The sequence below is a fragment of the Pelodiscus sinensis genome, chromosome 21 (genome assembly GCF_049634645.1).
Source record: "Pelodiscus sinensis isolate JC-2024 chromosome 21, ASM4963464v1, whole genome shotgun sequence".
NCBI lineage: Eukaryota > Metazoa > Chordata > Testudines > Trionychidae > Pelodiscus > Pelodiscus sinensis.
This window is the reverse complement of record NC_134731.1, coordinates 19,904,961-19,928,971: the sequence shown is the minus strand read 5'-3', so window position 1 is coordinate 19,928,971 and position 24,011 is coordinate 19,904,961. Positions and strand designations below refer to the sequence as shown.

At 44.3% G+C, this 24,011-nt stretch overlaps 1 protein-coding gene across 7 annotated transcripts in view; it reads left to right on the top strand.

The window, feature by feature from the left end:
- The window catches only part of TPST1 (tyrosylprotein sulfotransferase 1), a 104,271-nt gene that overhangs the window by 24,792 nt on the left and 55,468 nt on the right, over positions 1–24,011 (top strand). For all 7 annotated transcript variants that reach the window (XR_012897145.1, XR_012897143.1, XR_012897144.1 and 4 more), the window contains exon 2: positions 3,290–4,230. Coding sequence is in view for 4 of the 7 variants with exons in the window: in XM_075905093.1 (XP_075761208.1) it covers positions 3,386–4,230 (845 nt within the window). In the remaining 3 variants the exon portion in view is untranslated. The remainder of the gene's footprint in view (positions 1–3,289; positions 4,231–24,011) is intronic.

The window sequence follows — 24,011 nt, the reverse complement described above, 5'->3', positions numbered from 1 at the left end:
CTGAGCCAAACCCCCAATCCTGAAGGACCAGTGTAAATGCTTAGCCTGGCTCCTCCCCCCTTGACCTTTCCGGCTTGGTTGAACTTACCAGAAGCACTAAGTTCCCACTGGCATAGCTCCTGGGATCATAAGAACGCGCAAGCTGCCCCGCCCCGACAAGGCGCATGCACAAGGGGCAGCTTGAGACTCATGGTTGTTTGTAACTCTGACATGTCTGTAATGCTGAACAAAACTTTATGGTGGTTCTTTCAAAAGTTTACAACTGAACATTAACTTAATACCGCTTTGAAATTTTACAGAAGAAAAATGCTGTTTTAATCAACTTACTTTAAATGAAATAATCATAAAAACACTTTCCTTAACTTGTTAAATCTTTTTTGAAAACTTTCCCTTTATATTTTTGGTAGTTTGTTAAACGTAAAGTATTGTAATTGCTTTTTTGTGGGTCTCTGTTGCTGCCTGATTGGGTAGTTCTGGTGCCAAATGAGATGTGTGGTTGACCAGTCAGTCTGGTGATTGTAACTTTGAGGTTCTACTGTACCTCAGACCCCCTTAACCTATTTTCAGAGAAGCAGTCAGCCCTGTCCCCTAAGATCACCAACTGAATACAAAATGTAGCTGTATTTTAACAAGTCTCTTATTAGTCTTAACTAACATAGTGGACATAATTGTACTGTGTTGTGTAGCAGTCAGGATTCACTGTGGTGATCTCCTGACAGGTCTGCTCGATCAGTGATAATAAGCATTTGCCTGCATGTGTGTGTGCTCCCCCTGTTTATTGTGTTGACCTTACACCGAGAGGCCCCCAAAGTGTACAAAATCAGATAAGGATCGAAGGTGCATGGCCAGGTTTATTGTCAAATGAAGTAAGTAATAGTTTTCAGTAGACTCTAGTGAATCACTACACATATGTACCCCCTGACAATGGACTAGCTCAGAGTGGGAAGTCCCACTGCCTCCTAGGCCAGACAAAGACAGCCCCTCCAAGGCATACTTTTATATATCCATACAAACAACTTACACACGATTCCTAACACGTCAGGCTGCCATCCTCTGATGTTTCTTAGCCACCACCCATCTCCCTCGACTCAAAATAGTCCCATTATGCTGTCATTTTAGACCCTTTCCTGAACCTGCTGTCTGTGGGGAGTGTGGGTACCAGGGTCCTTTTTAATGAGGTGGTGTTACCATCCCTTTGGAATGTGCTTTCAACCTATGCCCAGGACCAATTACTATTTTACACCTGTGCCTAGTACCAACTAACATTTTACACAATCAGCCTATTCGTGCCAAGTTCTGTGAGCAGGGGCCTGCTTCTTGTTCACAGCTTGGCTTTGCTTTATATTAGTAAAGTCTTGAACATTGTTAGCTAGGCCTCACACCAGTCCTGTGCAACATGGGCTTTTATTTCAGGCCTTCGTCTTACAGTGTACAACATGTAGTATCTTCACTGGCTTCAGTGGTATTGCACCATTGTATCTGAGAGCAGAAATTATATATTTCATTCGCTTTTCAACATGTATGCAATGCTCCAGAGATACATTAGGAGACTTCGCTCCTATTTTTACTAGGTATAGTGTCTGAGTGAGTCATATACTGTGTCCCAGATGGTCATAAATATTGTCTATGCAGAAGTCTTCTAACCCCCTGCATTGAGATATGTAGGAAGATTAGAAAAAATCTTTGTAGGATTCCATAGTGAACTTTTTAACTTGGCAAATGTAAGTACAGGCAGTCCCCGGGTTACGTACAAGATAGGGACTGTAGGTTTGTTCTTAAGTTGAATTTGTATGTAAGTCGGAACTGGTACATATTGTAGGGGAAACTCTAGCCAAACATTTCTCCAGAGCTCAGTTTTATTCTCCCACACCTCACTTCCCTCGGTCCTTTATTCTCAAGCTGAGGTGTCTGCTGAGAAAAGCCGCTCCGCGTCTCCCTGGTCTGCTGGGGGGAAGCAGCTAGTGCGGGGTTGCCTCACCCCGTTTGTAAGTAGGGATCCGATGTAAGTCGGATCCATGTAACCCGGGGACTGCCTGTACATGATTTGTCAGCCCGCTAAACTCAATATGGAATCTGAAAGTTCCATCTTTACAAGTAATAAAGATGCTGCCACTGATTTTCAGGCAGTCCCCGGGTTACATGGATCCGACTTACATCAGATCCCTACTTACAAACGGGGTGAGGTAACCCCGCACTAGTTGCTTCCCCCCCAGCAGACCAGGGAGACGGGAAGCTAGCGCCCCCCCTCCAGCAGACCAGGGAGACAAGGAGCGGCTTTTCTCAGCAGACACCTCAGCTTGAGAATAAAGGACTGAGGGAAGTGAGGTGTGGGAGAATAAAACTGAGCTCTGGAGAAATGTTTGGCTAGAGTTTCCCCTATAATATGTACCAGTTCCGACTTACATACAAATTCAACTTAAGAACAAACCTACAGTCCCTATCTTGTACGTAACCCGGAGACTGCCTGTATATCTGTTCAAGTCTACTGAAGGCATTGGGGTTTCACAGATATGATAGAAGACAAAATGTATGTGTGGAAACGAGACACAACATTTATCCTATATCTATGTATCTCATTCTTGTGACCACATCATCTACCATTTATCCATCATGGAAATTATTCTAATATTCCAAATTTTTTAGCAGTTTCCAACAGCCAACTTACATGTCAATTCAGATTTTATTTAAATTGTATCACAATTTTTATCTGACTTTATTGTTTATCTAAACAGTTCTTGCCTGAAGGAGCTCAGGTTTTTTTTTTCCTTTTGTGAAATGCTAAGAGCACAGTTAAGATCAATGAATAATAACAAAGTACATATCTTTAATATTTTTTCCTTTCAATTTGCTGACACGTATATAAGTGACATCTTTGCTTAGCCATAGCATTTAGTAGTGGATGTCCAGTGGGTCAATTTATTCTGAATATTTTCTTGATTAATATAACTGACTATCTTACTAAACAGTAACAATAGAGTCATCTGGCTGTCTGGAGACAGCTTTGGCGCTATCACAGAGAAACAAAGGAACTGAACAAGCCCTCATGGAATATATGTGTTGGAGGAGGTAATAGGTGGCCTTACTGATATAAGGGAAGTACATTTGTATAACATGGAATACATATTTTGTTACAACAGTTTGTGTTATATGTATTATGTTCAGTGGTATTAACATTGCACCAGGGATCCTGTAACTTATCTCCAGCTGAAATATCTGGCATAGTGATGGATGTATGTTAATCTGTAATAGTTTTTAGTGCAGTTGTAATTTTTTCTTTTATTCCCACCAGATCCGGAACATCTTGGACTATAATCTCCATGGCGCGAAAATCTGAAGATAATCCGGAGTAAAAGATTGGTTTATTTAAAGTGACTATTGTATCAAAATGGTTGGAAAACTCAAACAGAATTTGTTGCTAGCATGTCTTGTGATCAGTTCAGTTACAGTGTTTTATTTGGGGCAACATGCTATGGAGTGTCACCACAGAATAGAAGAACGCAGCCAGCCAGTGAGGATGGAAAGTGAGAGAAGCACAATAAGAACAGTCTTTAACTTAAAAGCAAATAAAACCTTTGCTTACAATAAAGACATGCCTTTAATATTTATTGGAGGAGTGCCTCGAAGTGGCACTACTCTAATGCGTGCCATGCTAGATGCTCACCCTGATATCCGCTGTGGAGAAGAGACTAGGGTAATTCCTCGAATCCTGGCAGTTAAACAGATGTGGGCCCGATCAAGTAAAGAGAAAATCAGACTGGATGAAGCAGGGGTGACAGATGAAGTTCTGGACTCAGCCATGCAAGCCTTTTTATTGGAAATCATTGTTAAACATGGGGAACCTGCTCCCTATTTATGTAATAAAGATCCTTTTGCTCTGAAGTCCTTAACTTATCTTGCCAGAATTTTTCCCAATGCCAAATTTCTTCTAATGGTACGGGATGGTCGTGCATCGGTGCATTCCATGATATCTAGAAAAGTCACCATAGCTGGGTTTGACCTTAACAGCTACAGGGACTGTCTGACCAAGTGGAATCGTGCTATAGAGACTATGTATAACCAGTGCATGGAGGTTGGTTTTGAAAGATGCATGCTGGTACACTATGAACAGCTTGTATTACATCCCGAAAGGTGGATGAGAACTCTATTAAAGTTTCTCCACATTCCATGGAATCAAGCAGTGCTGCACCATGAGGAAATGATTGGGAAAGCAGGTGGTGTGTCTCTTTCAAAGTGAGTACATTTCTTGGTGTCTTCTATCAATCTAAACTTGACCAGTTAGACATGGTTTGCATTTTGATGCCAAGTATAATTACAGGTTATGGTAGAAATACAAGTACTGAAAAATCTCTACAGTGGTATCTTTTTTTTTAATGGCTTTTTCACTATGACCATTTTAATGTTCCTGTAGTGTAGATAAAAACCAGAATACTCTGCAGGAAGTTGGACCTAAATTCTGCAGCAAAGCTCTGTGTCACTGGAGCAGCTTCATTTGAATTGAAGGGTTTTATTGGATTAGGTAGGAAATGAAATAACAGTTATTGTCGCCCTTGTAGTCTTTTAGTTTTGACAGTAAATTTAATTTTTTTCATTGTCCTCACACTGCATGTGCCACAGATTTTTATATTGAAAATGCATGCTTACCTGTAGATGATAATATTAAGGAAAGCTCTAGGTTTCTGCATCTGGGTAAGGGGCAGGTTGGGCTTTTAATACCTAATAAAGTGTTGGAAGTAGTTTGGGACCATGAGATGAGCATGCTGGCTGTTTCTTCCAAAGGTCCCATCCCCATGACCAGTACAAACATGTTTTTTGTAACCACTGCAGCTTCAGTATGTCATAGCTGTAGCTAACTGTTTTTTATGTTTGCACTTGCCACATTACCTAACTATGTCTGTATTCTGGGAAAATGTAAGCAGCTACCCTGTTACGTTATATCCAGTGGGGCTGATAGCCTCTCCAGGCCCCCAGGCCCAAGGGGGAGGCCATCCTCTGTGCCCCCAGGGCTGGAGATAGGCAGCTGGAGGTAGGCAGCCCTCAGCACCACCCAGAGAGCAGTGTGCCTTCTCCAGGCAGTTGTAAGTACTGTCCAGAGTAGGGATGTAAACGTGTAGCCATTTACATGAATAACCAATGAGCCTGGGCTTATCGGGTAATCCTAATGGTTACATGTGGCTGCCCCTCCCTCCTGCTGCTTCTGTATCAGCGGCTCGGAGGGCCAGGCAGGAGCCGGTATGCGTGGAGTTGGCTTCCCCTGAGCACCAAATGTCGCCGAGCCAGCCTAGCCCCCCCACCACTTCTGCCTCTGTCAGGTCCTGTGGAGCTGCCTGACCTCTCCTGCCTCTGATACAGAGACAAGGGTGGGGGGAGGGAAGTGGGAGCTAGTATGTCCTCGCAGGAGCAGATGAGAGTGCCGCGGGGCCCAGGGCAGCAAAATTTCACGGGGCCCCCCCTTTGATACAGCGCATGCGCCGTGGTACCAAGGCGCATGTGCGGGGCCTCGGGAAGCGCGGGGCCCGGGGCAGCCACCCCGCTCGCCCTGCCCTAAATCTGCCGCTGTGTCCCCGCATGCGCTGCCTTCCCTGGAGCAGCCTGCCCCTTCCCCCCGTGCTTCTGCTTCCCACAGAGACAACAGAATGGGAGGTGTGGGGAGCAGGTGGGAACTGGTGTGCGTGGGGAGCCTTCTTAACAGCCGATTCCCTAAGGCACAGCTCCTACCTCTTTCCCATGTGTAAACAATTATGGGGTCCCAGCTACATTATAAAATATAGTGGCTTGTTCACCAGAAGCAGTGGTGGCAGTGTAGGTCACTGGCAGTGGCAAAACACACTACAAGCGGCTACATATACTAATAAAGTATTTATCCTAGTTAATGGAAACATAAATCATGCATAGAGCAAAGAAGCTATTAACTGGTTACAAACTCAGTTAGGAATTAAGAGTACCTAAAATGATCAAGCAAGGAAATAGTTAACAGTGGAGTGGATTAGATCTAAATTATTTAGATTTCAAAATTCACCTCTTGGAATGACTGAAGCAGTAGACATCTCGGAGCTATTATTGAGGCTGTATGCAGTTTCAGAAGATTATGCATCCATTTATATTTCATTTTCCTAATTTTAAATATTTGGATAAAAGCTGATGATGAGCTATGATTACCCAAGTATGAAATCCATTTTTGCATAGGATTAAAGGTAATACCTCTTATTTTGACAGAATATACATTTTTGTAGAGTTTGTGTCCTAGATTAGTTATAGCTTAAATGTGTTAGTAATTTTTTAGGAAGCTGAGTCCTAATGTACAAGAGTTTGTCTACACTGGAAGATTTTTTACCTCTAATTAATGGATTAGAAATCAATTTGAGTTTGCTGCCACAAACTAATGTGGACACATCACTGATGTGCGTGAAGTGTCCATATTAATTTTTACAGATAGAATAGATACCGCACATTAATTAGTAATAAATCGACCCCTAGTATAGACAAATCCAAAGGGAAAGCTGACCCTCTCTGGTTTGGCATTATTTTTGTAAAAATGTTTGCTAGAGGTACTTAGTGGAACGCTGTCAGTGCAAGAAGAGTCCTGAAGATGTATCTGCCAAGAATGTAATCTTTCGGGAATTTTGAGGAACTGTTGTTCCAGTGGAGTGGGAACCAGAATTGACATACGTTTTGTTTTGGCCTTCTGAGCGGATTAGTATTTTGAATAAAAACCTCCCTGTTGTAGACAAACTTCACTAATAGTCTTTCATGCACACTGTACATCCTGAGTAGAGCTGGGTGAAGTATCCAGGTTTTAATATTCCTGAGGGATCTTAAATGATTTAGTCTTTCCTGTGGTGCCTAACCTATTCTTCACTGACCAGCTCTTTTTGTTGTGCCTACCCAGTATGTGTGGTCGCAGTATGAGAGAAGTGGAAACTCATATTCATAACAGAGAAAAGTCTCTTCTCCAATATTTTTATATTGGTTATAAAGTGATGTCCTAGCTCAGTTAAATTTCTTGGCCACAATGTTTGAGTACCTGTCTGTGCTCAGGTACTCTTGCAGTGGAAGGAAGGGAGGGAGGGAGGGAGGGAGGGAGGTCCTCTCCTAGTAAGCAGGAATACTACTTTTTTTAGTTGAGTTGATTTAAATAAACTAGTAAGATACACTGGAGAGGATAAATGCTATACCAATTGGCAGGCCAGCAGGCAAAATCCTTTCTTTTACATTGATTAATCTTTCAAAGTCCTAAAGCCAACTGATTTTGTGTTTAAAAATTGGAAACCAGCTCTGAATGTATACTTATTAGATCCCCGAGTCAGTATTTGGTATAGAGCTGTTTTTAAAGAATTCATAATGATTTCTAGCATCCTCAGAAAAACATCATGGTAATGATGCTGCTGCAGTGGAAATTGTTGCCTTCGTGGCAAGGGAAGATAATGCAAAGAAACTCACTCATTCATGCCACTGTACATATGTTTGTCAATAATAAGCACTTTATTTTGTGGTAGTGTATTATGCTGTACAAACATAATCAACGACAACCTCTGCCCCAAAGAGCTTACAGTCTAGAAGGTTGGATAACACTTAGGGCTTTTCCAAACTATTTCCAGTTAGTCTGAGGAATAAGCTAGTTCTTCCAGGAGTGTCCCTGTGGAGACTTGTGAGATCAGTGCCCCATGGCTGGCTGCATGCGTGCAATCTGGGGCGGCTACTGTGCCCATGCAGCCGGCTGTGTCCTCAGTTCCTTCTCATCTGCCGTCGGCTTTGGTTGCAGCTCAGCAGTTGCCTCTACTAGAGATAGTTTTAGCGTGGTTTTCATAGCGATTTAGATACTTATTACCGCAGAATTAGTTACTAAATAGTTACACTTTAAATTTCCTTTTTCTTCAATTTTTTTTTTCTGGTTCTGTTAGTTATTAGGGTTAGTTGTTTAGATTAGTCTCTTTCTCCGGACACTGCAGTTCCACTAAAAACCTCTCCTGCTCCTTGTGATATGCCTGGCTTGCCCGGTTTCAAGTGTACGGGCTGCTACACGACCAGGGCATCTGCTGCCTTGGGGAAGAGCACCCCACAGAGCACTGTCTTCATTGTAAAAAATTAATAGCTTGTACCAGAAAGGCCAGGGAGCTACAAATAAAAATGATTCCGCTTGAGAAAAAAGCTCAGTTGGGCTGTGACCCCAAGCAGAATACCCCTCCCAGTCAGAAATCACCTGGGACGAGGTCGGAGAGAGCGGCTCCACCTGAACAAGCCCAAGGGACCAGGGCAATAGCCACCCCAAGAAGGGGGTCCTACTCCTCCTCTGAGACTGACTCCCATGAGGAAACGTCCTCTCTGGAAGAATGCTGCACCCCCCACTCCAGCACAAAGGGGTCGGACAAGCAGCTTGTATGTGGGGCCAGCAGTGCTAAGAGCTGTGACCTCAATTAAAAAGAGAAAGAACGTGCCTCCACTAAGGAGCCCTTGGAGGCGACGAACAAAGCCTCCCTGCTGGCACCAGCAAAAACAGTTCTGGGAATCAGCTGGCCGGGCTCACACTGGGTCCCCTGCTGTGCGCCAGCCTTTTAAATGTATTATGAGCCGGCAAGCCTCCCTCCTCTTAATACATTGAAAAGGCAGAACTGTAGCAGGGTTGCTCCTAGGCCAGGAGCTAATCATAGAGTCATAGGGCTGGAAGAGATCTGAGGAGTCAAGTCCAGCCCCCTATCCAAGGCAGGACCAACCCCAACTAAATCAACCCAGCCAGGGCTTTGTCCAACCGAGACGTACAAACCTCTAGGGATAGAGATTCTACCACCTTCCTAGAGAACCCATTCCAGTGCTTCACCACCCTCCTAGTGAAATAGTTTTTCCTAATGTCCAACCTAGACCTCCCCCACTGTAACTTGAGACAATTGCTCCTTGTTCTGCCATCCCTCACTACTGTGGACAGCCTCTCTCCATCCTCTTTGGAACCTCCCTTAAGGAAGATGAAGGCTGCTATCAAATCCCCCCTCACTCTTCTCTTCTGCAGACTAAATAAACCTAAAACCATCAGCCTCTCCTCAGAAGTCATGTGCTCCAGCCCCCTGATCATTTTGGCTGGACCCTTTCCAATGCGTCCACATCCTTTCTATAGTGGGAGACTCAGAACTGGACACAATACTCCAGATGTGGCCTCACCAGAGCCGAATAAAAGGGAATAATTGCTTCTCTAGATCTGCTTTCAGTGCTCCTCCTAATGCACCCTAATATGCCATTAGCCTTCTTGGCTACAAGGACATACTGTTGACTCCTATCCAGCTTCTCATCCACTGTAACCCCCAGGTCCTTTTCTGCCGAACAGCTACTTAGCCATTTGGTCTCCAGCCTGTAACAATGCTTGGGATTCTTCCGTCCCAAGAGCAGGACTCTACACTTGTTTTTGTTGAACCTCATCAGATTTCTTTTGGCCCAATCATCTAATCTGTCTAGATCACTCTGGACTCTACCTCTGCCCTCCAGTGTATCTACCTCTCCCCCTAGCCTAGTGTCATCTGCGAACTTGCTGAGGCTGCAATCCATCCCCTCATCTAGGTCATTCATAAAAATGTTGAACAAAATCAGTACTGGAACAGATCCTTGGGGTAATCCACTAGAAACCGACCGCCAACCTAACATTGAGCCGTTGATCACTACCCATCAGGCCTGGCAGTCTAGCCAGCTTTCTATCCATCTTACAGTCCATGTATCCAATCCATACTCCCTTAATATGCTGGCAAAAATATTGTGGGAAAGTGTATCAAAAGCTTTGCTAAAGTCAAGGTACATCACATCCACTGACTTTCCCCTATCCACAGAGCCAGTTACTTCATCACAGAAGCTAATCCGATTGGTCAGGCATGACTTGCCCTTCATGAATCCATGTTGACTATTCCTGATCACTTTCCCATCTTCCAAGTGACTCAAAATGGATTCCTTGAGGATCCCCTCCATGATTTTTCCAGGGACTGAGGTAAGGCTGACTGGTCTGTAGTTCCCTGGATTGTCCTTCTTCCCTTTTTAAAAGATGGGCACTACATTTGCCCTTCTCCAATCATCCGGGATCTCTCCCGATGTCCACGAGTTTTCAAAGATAATGGCCAAAGGCTCTGCACTGACATTTGCCAACTCCCTCAGTATCCTCGGATGCATTAAATCTGGACTTTGGTGTGGCTCCCCTGCTTATCGACTTTTTCTGGCAATGGCAAAGGCAGAATCTATTCTCCTTGTATCTAAAGAATTATTGATTAGCTAACTTCCCTCTCTACTAGACCACCAGTTCAAAATAAAATCTTTAAATTTTAATGTATAAAATACAGTTTAAAATCCTCAGTCTCTGACTAAGCTGTCTATAATATCAGACTTCAAACAATTTATTGGTCAGTGTTTTCCCCTGAAACTAAATTATCAATCCAGTCCCCTTATTGATTCTGTTGTCTCAGTAAATATGTTTGTGCTTTTTCGCCTTTGCCTTATCTTCCTGCTGTTACTCAACATCTCCATTATCTTATTCATAAAACACTATATTCAGTAACGACTAACCATCTGTTCCTAAAAAGTGAACGATTGGTTTGTTCATTGTTAACATAATCCATTGAACTTCCATATCTTTTGCTCATTGAGTGTTCTTTTACTGGAATATTTCTTTGGCCAGAAGAACACAGATTGAACTGCTGACATGTGGCTTTGATTATTTTAAAGGCTTTCATATGGCCTCTTAACAGTTGTTTCCTTATTAAGTGAAAGCTAGTATGTCATGGTTTGATATACTTTTTTATTACAACATCGTATTATGTACAGTTAAACCTTTATTGCTTATCAGGACATTTGACAATATGTACCCCTGCACCAAAATTAAGTGCATAGTGCTGTTTTAAATCAGCAGTTTAAAAGGCAATTAACCTTTGTTAAGAGCCCAAAAGCAAGCTATTCCGATGTGTTGGAAAGATAGAAAATATGGCAAAAGACCGCCTTGGCTTAACCACGAGAACTTGCATGATCTAAAAATAAAAAAGGAGTCATATAAAAAATGGAAAGTAGGACAAATTACAAAGGATGAATATAGGCAAACAGCACAGGAATGCAGGGGCAAGATTAGAAAGGCAAAGGTACAGAATGAGCTCAAACTAGCTACAGGAATAAAAGGAAACAAGAAGACGTTTTATAAATACATTAAAGCAAGAGGAAGACCAAGGACAGGGTAGGCCCACGGCTCAGTGAAGACTGAGAAACAGTAACAGGAAACTTGGAAATGGCAGAGATGCTCAATGACTCCTTTGTTTCAGTCTTCACCAAGAAGTCTGTAGGAATGCCTAACATAGTGAATGCTAGTGGAAAGGGGGTAATTTTAGAAGGTAAAATAAAAAAAGAACAAGTTAAAAATCACCTAAAAAAGTTAGATGCCTGCAAGTCACCAGGGCCTGATGAAATGCATCCTGGAATACTCAAGGAGCTGATAGAGGAGGTATCTGAGCCTCTAGCTATCATCTTTGGAAAATCATGGAAGATAGGAGAGATTCCAGAGAACTGGAAAAGAGCAAATCTAGTGCCCATCTATAAAAAGGGAATAAGAACAACCCAGGAAACTACTGACCAGTTAGTTTAACTTCTGTGCCAGGGAAGATCATGAAGCAAGTAATTAAGGAAATCATCTGTAAACACTTGGAAAGTGGCAAGGTGATAGGGAACAGCCAGCATGGATTTGTAAAGAACAAATCATGTCAAATCAATCTGATAGCTTTCTTTAATAGGATAACGAGTCTTATGGATAAGGGAGAAGCGGTAGATGTGGTATACCTAGACTTTAGTAAGGCATTTGATACGGTCTTGCATGATATTCTGATCAATAAACTAGGTAAATACAACTTAGATGGGGCTACTATAAGGTGGGTGCATAATTGGCTGGATAACCATACTCAGAGAATAGTTATTATTGGTTCACAATCCTTCTGGAAAGGCATAACAAGTGGGGTTCCGCAGGGGTCTGTTTTGGGACCGGCTCTCTTCAATATCTTCATCAACCATTTAGATATTGGTATAGAAAATACGCTTATTAAGTTTGCAGATGATACCAAGCTGGGAGGGGTTGCGACTAATCTGGAGGATAGGGTCATAATTCAAAATGACCTGGAGAAATGGTCTGAGGTAAACAGGATGAAGTTTAATAAAGACAAATGCAAAGTGCTCTACTTAGGAAGGAACAATCAGTTTCACACATACAGAATGGGAAGTCAAGTATCAGAGGGGTAGCCGTGTTAGTCTGAATCTGCAGAAGCGATGAGGAGTCCTGTGGCACCTTATAGACTAACTGAAGTGTAGGAGCATAAGCTTTCGTGGGCAAAGACCCACTTCGTCTGACGAAGTGGGTCTTTGCCCACGAAAGCTTATGCTCCTACACTTCAGTTAGTCTATAAGGTGCCACAGGACTCCTCATCGCTTCTGCAGAATGGGAAGTGACTGTCTAGGAAGGAGTACGGCAGAAAGGGATCTAGGGGTTATAGTGGACCACAAGTTGAATATGAGTCAGCAGTGTGATGCTGTTGCAAAAAAAGCCAACATGATTCTGAGATGCATTAACAGGTGTGTTAAGAGCAAGACAAGAGAAGTCATTCTTCCGCTCTACTCTGCACTGGTTAGGCCTCAATTGGAGTATTGTGTTCAGTTCTGGGCACCACATTTCAAGAAAGATGTGGAGAAATTAGAGAGGGACCAGAGAAGAGCAACACGAATGATTAAAGGTCCAGAGAACATGACCGATGAGGGAAGGCTGAAGGAATTGGGTTTGTTTAGTTTAGAAAAGAGAAGACTGAGAGGGGACATGATAACAGTTTTCAGGTATCTAAAAGGGTCTCATAAAGAGGAGGGAGAAAACGCGTTCATCTTGGCCTCTGGGGATAGAACAAGAAGCAATGGGCTTAAACTGCAGCAAGGGAGGTTTAGGTTGGACATTAGGAAAAAGTTCCCAACTGTCAGGGTAGTCAAACACTGGAGTAAATTGCCCAGGGAGGTTGTGGAATCTCCATCTCTGGAGATATTTAAGAGCAGGTTAGATAAATGTCTATCAGGGATGGTCTAGACAGTATTTGGTCCTGCCATGAGGGCAGGGGACTGGACTCGGTGACCTCTCGAAGTCCCTTCCAGTCCTAGGATTCTATGATTTGTTTCATTGGAGAAGTTAGCTCAAAACCAAAAGTTAGTATTAGACCCTTGTTTGGAAATTACAACTGAATTGCAAAATCTTATATATCTCCTTATCCAAAACCTTCTGAATCAGCTGTAGTGATTTAGTGTATCTCTGTCTAAGTGGTGAGGAGTCTGTCTGTCTGTATCTCTGTGTATATCAGTAATTGTTTGCTATTGTGGTCTTTGGCTTTTAGGTTTCCATTTCATTTTGTTATTAAACTAATATCGCTTATTAATTGTGGATTCAAAGAGCTTCCTTTTATAAGCACATGGGACTTAAAACAAGCTTTGAATTGGAGAGAGGCTTCCATTTTGCATATGGAACTACGAGGAGGTACAGAGCACTCAGGCATCTTTGATGCCATTAACCAATCTCTGTTAGTTAGTTGGGATTGGCCTGCCTTGGGCAGGAGCCTGGACTTGATGACCTCCTGTGCTCTCTTTCAGCTCTATGATTCTATGATTCTCTGTTCTCTCATGCAAGAGTTATATGCCTATCTGCGGTGCGATGTACACCAACAACATCTTACTTAGCCATTTACTGAAGGGTAAGTTATAGTTCTGTGCGGACACTGTCTACGTGGTGCAGGATTACACACCAACGGAGCTCTTCCTGTCAGAGAAGGCTTTCTTCAGGCATGCTGAGGCCATGTCTATACTACAAGATAAGGTTTAATTTATTAAGGTCAGCGTTTTAGCACCTGATTTTGTAAAACTGAAGGTGCATGTCCCCATTGTGCTCAGGAATTTGATGCAGTTCAAAGTAGCAAGTTCCCTCTAGGGTGGCTACCATGGACTTTTAGAGCAATTTATTATGGGTAGCTATCCCACAGTGTCTGTGCCCCTTTGCATTCTGGGTTATGTTCCCAGTGCATGCTAGGACCAATACTGTGCAGTGGGTGGTTCTGGGTACCTGTTGTCTGTGTACCATGATGTACTTGTTTCTTCCCTCCCTCTGGCTTAAGACCATGACAAATGGTCTTTTTGCTTGGTTATCCACGCAGATGCCATAGCAATGTAATGGGATTCCTTTAAGCATCAAAGCATTATAATAATGGTTTTAACCCTGGTGTGTCTAATGCAGGAGTATGTCTAGAGCAGACCCAGGGTCTGCTGGAACAAGGAGGTTCTGGGGAAGCCATGAACATACTCTTAAGCAAAGTGCTTGAGTGACTGGCAAATGCCTCTGGCATCTGATCCTCTGGACACAGTTCTGGTGCCGTCACACTAGCACAGACTATTGGGGCCGCATTGTAATGCAGGAATGGGACGATCAGCCGTGGCTGTATTCCAATTTCATGGAAGTTTGCGAATTGCTCTCCCCATGCCCTGAAGCGCAAAAATACCAGAATGAGACCCTCTCTGACAGTGCAGAAGCAAGTGACAATTGCCCTGTGAAGCTTGCAATGCCAGACAGCTACTGGTCAGTTGGGAATCAATTTGGAATGGGAAAATCTAGGGTGGAGGCTGGTGTGATCCAGGTAGCCAAGGCAATCGATACCCTTCTGCTGTGGAGGGTGGTGAATTTGGCGAATGAGGAGAACGTAGTGGAGGACTTTGCTGTGCTGGGATTCCCTAACTGTGATGGGCAATAGGTGGAACACACATCTCCTGCTATGTGCCATAATTGCGGGAAAGGTATCTGACAGGGTGGGAAGACAAGGCAGATTGCCTAGCCAGGGATTTTGAGTAGCCAGACACCAGGGCGATAAGGAGAGCACAGTGAGACAGTCTTAGAGATGGCCAGTTTGGAGTGTCATGCATGTTGCTCTCAACAAGGTGCCCCTGCATTCAGTATACTTACCCGTCACCCCTACCCCTGGGTATGTCTACACTACAGCAATAATTCGAACTAACTTAATTCGAATTAGTTAATTCGAACTAAGCTAATTTGAACTAGTGCATCTAGACCTTAAAACTAGTTTGAATTAGCATTTTGCTAATTCGAACTAGCATGTCCACATTGAATGGACCCTGAACCAGGTTTAAGGATGGCCGGAAGCAGTGGCGGCAGGGCATCAGGTTGGGACTCAGGAATGTCTCAGGCTAGCCGAGGGCTGTGCTTAAAGGGACCCAACCCCCACCCCAGACAGACAGTTCTCAGGGGTTCCCTGCTTGCTTGTCTAACTCGATGAGGGACAGCAAAGCAGTCCTGTCTTGGAGTGCCCTGAGTGCCCACACTCGGCACATCACAGCACTCGGCCATCAGCCCAGCTGCACTTGCCGCAGGCTGCCATCCAGGGAGGAGGGTCAATCGGAGGGCTGCAGGAGAGCTTCCATCCCGAGGAGCCCGCAGAGCCACCTCAGTCCTCCCCATCGGGGGCTTGTACCCCATTCCTCCCTCACCTTCTTCCACTTACCCCTTCCTAGCCCCCCTTCCTGATGTACATGACACAAGTGGCTTGATCATTGATTCGGTCCATCCCCTCCAGAGTACCCAGTGTTGGCCGCTGTCGGCAGACAGGCTATTGGGCTAGATGGACCTTTGGTCTCACCCAGTACGGCCATTCTAAGCTCAGGGCTCAGGGTTGGGGGTCTCACTGGACCACCTTGATTTTCATGAAAACCTGCTCCTGGGTGGCCAGGCTGGCAGCTATCCTGCCCTAGACGGCCACTTTCCTGTGCCTACTGCAGACGTCGTGGATGAGGTCCACAATCTCCGCACTAGACCAGGTGGGCGCCCGCCTCTTGCGGACCCGGGCAGGCTCCCGGGAGCTGCCAGCCTGGTCCCGGGAAGAGGTGGAGGGCTGGATGGCAGTGGGTGGCTGGCTCGTGCCGTGCCAGGTGCAGGGTCTGCTGTCTGGGTGCTGGCAGGCTTGCATCTGGCATGGGCACCGTAGGCAGACCGTGCCCCTTTAAGGGCTCCGGGGCCGGGAGGGGGGCAGACGAGTTTCTCTGGTGGTGCCCAGAGTGGCCACCAGGGAAAGCTGGGGAGGGCTAGCTTCCCACTAGTTCGAATTAAGTGGCTACACAGCCCTTAATTCGAACTGCTTAATTCGAACTAGGCGTTAGTCCTCGTAGAATGAAGTTTACCTAGTTCGAATTAAGCGCTCCGCTAGTTCGCATTAAGTTCGAACTAGCGGTTTGTATGTGTAGCGCCTATTAAAGTTAATTCGAACTAACGTCTGTTAGTTCGAATTAACTTTGTAGTGTAGACATACCCCCTTTCAACAGAAGAAATAAAGAGATTGTGATTCAGAAATCATGCATTTATTTAAGGAGCACAGCAGAGATAGAAAATGGGAGCTTTGGGGAGGGAACATAATTGCAAGAAGAACAGCCTTTTGCTTTGCAACGCACCCCTGGGGAGTGAGTTTGAGGCTGTCCTTGACTTCCTCTCCCCCATTTGTATTTTAGCGCCCCGGGAGAGGAGGGAACTGTGTGAGAAGGGGACATTGGTCCACAAGGATTGGAGGAGATGCCTCTTCATGTAGGCATTCTGGAAAGCCATCATGTGGTCCATCACAGCTGCCATGTACAATGAGACTCTGTTGTGGCGCTTCATTTCTTCTTCCCTGAATGCTTTCCTTTCCTCAGACTCCACTTGCATCTCCTCCAGCCGTGTATTCCTCCACTCGCGTATGACAGATTGCATCTCTTCCCTAGTCTATTTTTGCCCGTGAATTTGTGCCGCTGGTGAGGCTGAAGGAGTGTGCAGTAGGTTCGCTGCTGTTCCCACTGTAACTATAAAACCTACTCCAGCCGTGGCCAATGCGCGGCTCACGAGCCGCGTGCAGCTCTTCTACCCCCAAAAGTGTGGCTTGCGAAGCCGCCCCCCATGGCTCGTGAAGCTGCCCCTGCGCTCCTAAAATGTCCCCCGCCTCCTGGCTCTCTGTGCTCCCTAAGGCAGGGGAACCATCCTGCGCGGCGTTTGCAAGATGGTAGTGGCCTGCAGGAGCCTCATGTGGCCAAAAAGCCTTTAACTGCGAACTGTGTTTCTTAAAGGGGCAGTACTTTTTGTTGTTGTTGTTTTTGCTTGACAACTTTCCGCCCCCTGGCTCTTTGCACTATATGCACAACTATTTTGGCTCTTTGCCTGTAACAGGTTGCCCATCCCTTACCTAATCTGTTTGTTTGACTAAAATGAATCTCTGTCTAAAGACAATAGGGATGTGCTATGTACAAGGCCACAGTTCTGCTTTTAAGTGGCTTCTATGCAGCAAGTACACCAGTGCACCTCAGTTCTTAGGGGAGCAACTGGGCTTGGTTTGGTGACAGACATAAGGGACAGGTTGGGTCATGAGTCTGAAGCGGGAGATGACAGGGGGTCCGGGTGTGGGCTGAGCAGGGCAGTGATTCATGTGGTGCCTGTGTGTTCGGCACCCCCCCTTGTTTGCTGGGAGCATGCGACTTCCCTTCCTGCAGGAGCCAGGTGGGAGGAGGTCTGGGCATGATAGCAAGGCAGGGCAGGAGCTCAAACCATGCTTCATTGAGGATGAGCAAACAGAGGTTTACTGCAGAGACATCAGCTTATAGCTTTCCCTGCTTCCTCCAGGTTGCCATGCGAGATATCAGTGTTCTCTGAATCACAGTGTGATACAGAGCAGATGCTGACTGAACCAGAAACCTGGACCTTGTTCTGCAGTGCTTTGTGCTGCAATGACACCAGACCACACACTGCTGGCTTGGCGTGGGAAGGTGTCCTACTGTGGAGGATGGAGTAAGGCAGCCTCCCCAGAAACCTTGCGAGAAGGATTCAAGAGTTCCTGTATAAGAGCTTCATGGAGACGTGCAAGGAAGATTCCCGTTCTGTCTCCAGACATGTTAACCAGCTGTTCCAAGGACTCCCCCGCTATGTAGGCAGTGGCTGTCACAGATCACTCCAGATCGCCTTAACTCACTGTTAGCAAGATTAAAAAGTGTGAACTCACCAGAACAGCCCTCCCCGGGATCAGTGCCTGCCTAAGAGACAGCCTTGGAGGAGGTGGTTTTCTCCAAGGTTATAAAAAGTTCTTGGTGACATTTGTTGCCCCACTCACCTGCTGACCACCTCCTCCACCATGCTGTCTATGCTGCTGCCCAAGGCTGCCCGCGTGTCTTGGGGGGAATCCACGCACTGGGTAGAGAAGCTGGTGTGGTGTCCCCCTCCCACCCACAAGGATGCAGCATACAGCTGCTAATAGAAACAGTATGTTTGCAATGATACTTCAGACCGTCCATTTGCCTCCTTTGGCTTTTGGTACGACTGCATCAGCTCCTTTATTTTCACTTGCTACTGCTGGGCATCCCTGTTACATCCTTTCTCCTTCACGCCCTCTGCATGTCTGCGTTTCTTTTGCTGGTTCATAATTCTGGGAAAACAGAGTCCTCTCTCCAGGCTGCAATGAGGTCCAGGATCTCCTGCACACTTCAGGGTTCTTCTTGTGTACAACCCTGGTAACTCATGGAGCTCAAGGAACTTGGTCAGGTGTGTTAGTCAGGTGTGCTGCCTGCTCTGAGGTCTACTTACCATGCTGGCCACATGGGAAAACTTTAATCTCATTTCCTAAAGCTTTTCCTGTTCACTTGGAGAGCAGTAGGGTTGAAAGTCGTGGCCAGAGCGATCACCATGGGGCACTGTGGGACACCTCCCAGTGGCTAAGAACATTTGCTTTCAAAGCACTGCATCTGCACTACTGAAAAGTCGATCATGCAAGGTCAAATGTAGTGGTTACTCCTCGTGAAAAGAGTATGGAAATCGACTTTAACGGCCCTTAAAATCGATGGAACAGGCTTGGTGGTGTGGACTCATTGTTTAAAAAATCAACCTAATGCAGCTAAGTTCCACCTAAACTCCCAGTGTAGACTAGGCACAAGAGTTTCACTCCATGGAAGATTGATGTTGCTGCGATCAATCTCCTAAAGTTTGATTTAGCAAGTCTAGTCTAAGACTTGCTAAATGAAACTCAGACAGTGCCTCACCTCCTGCTCTTGCAAGCTTGACTTAAGATAAGCTGACTCCACTTATGTGTTCTGCGTAGCTGGAATTGCATACCTTACGGTGAGCTGCCAGATGTAGCGTAGACCTGGCCTGAGAGTGCTCAGAAGCTGCCCGTTCATTGATGCTGTGACTTCCTCTTTCTCAGGTGATAAGTCTGGTAGTTCTGGGATTTGTCTTCCCTTCTCAGGCAGTTTGTCAGCCTGAAAGGCAAACCTTCTCATCCATATCCTTGATCTTTGTGAACTTTGCTTACAGAGCCTTGCAGAATCTCCATCCAAGATCTTTGGACTAGTCAGGTGCAAGGCCTACCAAGGGCCCTGTGACAGGATGCTTCCTGGAGTGCTGACAAAGCCACAGACACTCACCTTCTTGTTCTCTGGGGCTTCTCACCACCCTGTCCTGCTAGTGCAGTTCATCTGGTCTGCTTCCAGCCAAGGCACAGAGCTGAGATTCCTGCACACCTCCCTCCTCCCTCTCTGCCCCCTTCCCCCCAGAAGCAGTACAGACACTGAAACACTTCAGGTCCAAAGGAAAATGCAGTTTCTAGCCTAGCTTCCAGGGATGCCACTTCCTAAATGGGATGAGAATCCCAAATGAATTATTTGGGTAAGCCCCCTTTAACAATGAAAGGAGGCGGTACACACTGATTGCTCCCCCAGGTAACAATTATTTACACTGGGCTTGATAGTAAATAAAAGTGAATTTATTAAGTATGAGCTATAGGATTTAAGAGGCTGTAAGTGAAAACAGGCAGAACAAAGTAGATTACAAATTTAAAATAACAAATGCTAGAAAACTCTTAGTTAATTGGAACACTAAAACCTCAGTACGAACTTATTACAAACTAAAATTCTTCTTATTCCAGCTAAGCCTTCAAACCTGGGAAAGCCCCTTTTTCCTGGGGTCTTTAGTTGTCCTCTTGGGTGTGACATGCCAGCTAAAGACAAACTGCTAGCTTCCCATTGTTTTATAGATTGCACGTTGGGCGGGAATTCTGTTTCTACATTCCACCCTTATGTAGGAAGTTACCTGGCCAGCCCCTGCCAGTTAGGGATGTCATATGACTCCTTAGGACCAATCACTGCTAAGCCTTAAAGGACAAAAGGGGCTGTTGACAGGTGACCAGACCTTGAGGGAAACACCCTTGATGGCTTGCATTTGCACTTTTAAAACCATAAAGCATTCCATACTCCATATATCTAACTTTACACATACGAATGATACATATACCAAAATAAGACACACAGATCCAGTAGATTATGACATGAAGATTGATAGGTTAGGTGAGATATTTTGTCCAAAGCATTTTCAAGTTATGTGTATTTGTGTCCATAAGTCCATTTCATAAAGCATGGGGGTGTCTGTCACAGACCCATATAACCATGTCCAATCAGGTTAGAATTAAGTCCTTTTTAGCTCAAGTCAATTCCAGGAAAATCAGGTTTTGTATATCACAGACTGAAAGTCCATGACATCCTCATTCTATGCCTCTTTTCTCCCCCCCTCCCAAAAAAAATTAGATATAAAAACACTTTGAGAAGAGGGTGTAATTTTGTCTGGGTGAAAGATCTGGTGTGAGATGACACATTACACCACAGAAAATTGAATGAATAATTGCTCACTCAGGAACATAAAAGAAAATAATTGGAATGTATGACTAATTTATAGTTATAGGAGTAGGCTACAGTAACATAGGTTACCTGAAACTTTCACCATGATAGAGGGAGCTTATCTAAAACTTCTGAAGCTGAAACTCTTTTAAGATTTTCAGTTTTATATAGCACCTGTATTCTCATGAAGGCTGTGTTTCTCTCACACAGATACTACACATGATCTTAGCCAATTGTTTGCAGAATTCTGAGGCAAGGACTTTTTGCCTTCATATTCTCTTTCTCTCTCCTAATTTTTGGCTGAGTGTTCTCCTGCATACTTCACTCGGTTAGTAGTAATGTGGGATAGGAATCACAACCTGATCCAATATTCTGACATTTTGTTTTGGATCCACTGCTGCCATGAGTGGGCAGTGTCTTAATTTTTTGTCTGCATTTGCTTACTAATCCTCATCTCCATTTTCCAGTTTCTGATGCTGCTGGAACTTCATTATTAACAGAACTGGAATAACAATTTTATTTCAGCTTGGCTTCTATCTAACTAGTGATAATATAGATGAAAAGGCCTCTAAAGATGTATATTGCAGGATTTGTAGTAGCACAAAGCCTTCAGTGGTTTAAAGTAATTGCCAGCAGGCCGGTTAAAGGAATGTGCTGTTGTATGCAATAGTCTAGCCATAAGGACTGTTAATATATCCTTGGCAATTGGCACCTAACTGAAAGCAGCTGTGGTGACCACAAATGCAAAGAAATGTCATTCCTTTTTCAATGAGGATTTGGCCAGGTTTTTATTTATTTTATTTTTTTTAGAGTTAGTGTGAAAAAAGCTGTGTAGGCAGAAATAGTACTGAAATATCTTTTTTCATTTTTTTTTCTTTCCGATATTGCCAGGCAGAGACAGAAATGCTTGTGATTAACGCTGGATTCTATGTTGTCAGCTGTTTCACTGTCTTAAATATTACTGCTTTTTCATGTAAGGCCTGGAACTGCGTGTGTGTATGTGTGTGTGCGCGTGCGCACACATGCGCATACACTTTGCCGAGTATTATTCTCATCTGCAGATGCCCTAGACTAAGGGTGGAGAACCTCAGGGCCCTCCCCAGCATTGGGGGGCCTGCTTGTGCTCCAGCCCCCCTGCTGTCCTCTGGGGGCTGTATTGCACAAAATCTACTACGCTGCTCCCTCTCCTCCAGGCTCTGGTGTGCAAGGGGAACGTGGGGAGTGTCTTTCTCCTTCTCAGTTGGGAGGCCATAGTGAGGGGCTTTTCTCACTTGTGGCTTTGCCCAACTGATTTTTCTGCAGGTCAGTGGCCCCCGACCCATAAAAGGTTCCCCACCCCTGCCCTAGACTCTGAGGTTCCTTTCTTGGTTTTGTGCTTTTTTCCCCTCTGTGTTAAATACTTTCCTGCAGAGACATGATGTAATTAAAACACAAATAAATTTGGTGCAGAATATTTTCTGAGAATTAGTGACTGTCTGGGAGGAGCTTCTAGCATTAACCCCAGGCAGTTAATTTCCAGGAAATGTTCTGTGCTGAAGTTATTGCTGTCAGAGATGTAAGTGTAAGGAGCAGGACATGGATTGTTTTCTTTAAAGTTAGCAGTGCTGTTTGTTGTGCACGGGGCGTTCATTAAGTGCTCTGTATGTTACTTAAATTACAGTAGTCCTCAGAGGGACCTGATCTTTGATTAGGGTCCCTTCTTGTAGGTGCTGTACAAACAATTACTAAGCAATCCAGTTAATACTGGATTGTAGTGTTTCTTTTTTAGAATCAGAGACAAAGATAAGTCCATCTTTGCTAATTTTGAGAATGTCTGAGAACCTTCAAAAGAGTAACCCTAGAATGAATTGACTTCAGAGGTTGTGTTCATCTTTTGGGTACTGCCAAACTCTTCACAGTTGTTTTTATATCATGATGATTTTTGGTGTATTTGCTTTGCCATCTGAGTCCTCCTAAAATCAGTTCTAATGATTCTCTACATAGGAAACTGGTGTATCGTTTAAAATTGCAGCAAGGTAGAAAAGGACCAAAACCAACCTGTTTCTTGCTAGCATCCTTGATGGCTTATTTCAAAACTAGATGGGATTCTCACAAGGTGTGTCTATACTGCACCCTTATCTTGAAACAAACTATTCAATTTGAGCTATGCAAATTGCATTGCTTATTTTGAGTTAATTTTGAAATAAACTGCTATTCCGAAATGTCCCTTATTCCTTGCGGAATGAGGTTTACAGGGATGTCGGAATAGCACCTCCATTATTTCAAAAGATATTTCAAAACAGCTTTGTTCAAAAGATGTGGAATACTGGAAGTATCCCAAAATTGTGCTGCTGTCGAGACGTACTGAAATCAGTGGCTGCTCACTAGCTTTCACTGTAATCAGTGGAAGTGCTGGATGTTGCATTTGATTTTCAATGATGCTGCTCATTTGGGTGCTTAAGCATGAATTTAGTTGCATCATTTTTTAGGCATGTGCTCTTAAACATTGACCATGGACCTCAAGAACACTTCCTAAAACAGACATCTTCCAAGCCATATTGCTACTTATGAATCAGTAATTATAATTACCACCTATGAGGCAAAAACTATTCTCACTCTCTTCTTGGAAGTATCAGATTAATTAGTAAACCCATTCTTGTTGTAAAGTGATTTAAAATTATGGCAGTTTGACACCCCCCCCTCCCCCCAGCTCAGGGCTACTCAGCATGTGGCCTGTTTGTTTGAGGCCCATGGTGCAGTTTGGATTTATGCTGGGCTCAACATGTATCCCGTGGGTGGGAGCCAAAACAAAAAAGTCATCAATATAATGGCCTTCTGTTGATATGAGTTTTAATAGTTAAATTCCTGGACTGTCATTGCTCATTAAAAGTGCTGTCATATGGGTAGAAATCGGGTAAACCTTGCATTTTATTAATATCAGCAGAAATGACTTAAATGGGGCCTATATGTTGTATAGACTTGCCTTTGTATTCATACCCGTCAGAGTGAAAGAAGCTATTTGCATAGATTTGTATATATATTTGCCTGTATATGCAACCACCCTTAAGTTGTGGCCCTTGGCATGTGCTGAGAGTACCATTGTGGCCCCCGGAGCTTCCAAAGTTGAGTAGCCCTGTCCTAACGTGAAACTACAAGGGTTATTCCTCCAAATTTCCCTATATTTTTTCAGGAGATAGCTATCGTCTTAATTCTGAGTCAGTTACCAATTGATGTGTCTTCACTGGAATCTCCATGTCTTCATTATTATGCATTGTTTCCTGTTTGTTCCGATCTTTTTAATAAATCAAGAATTTGGCTACTGTTCTCATGTGGTT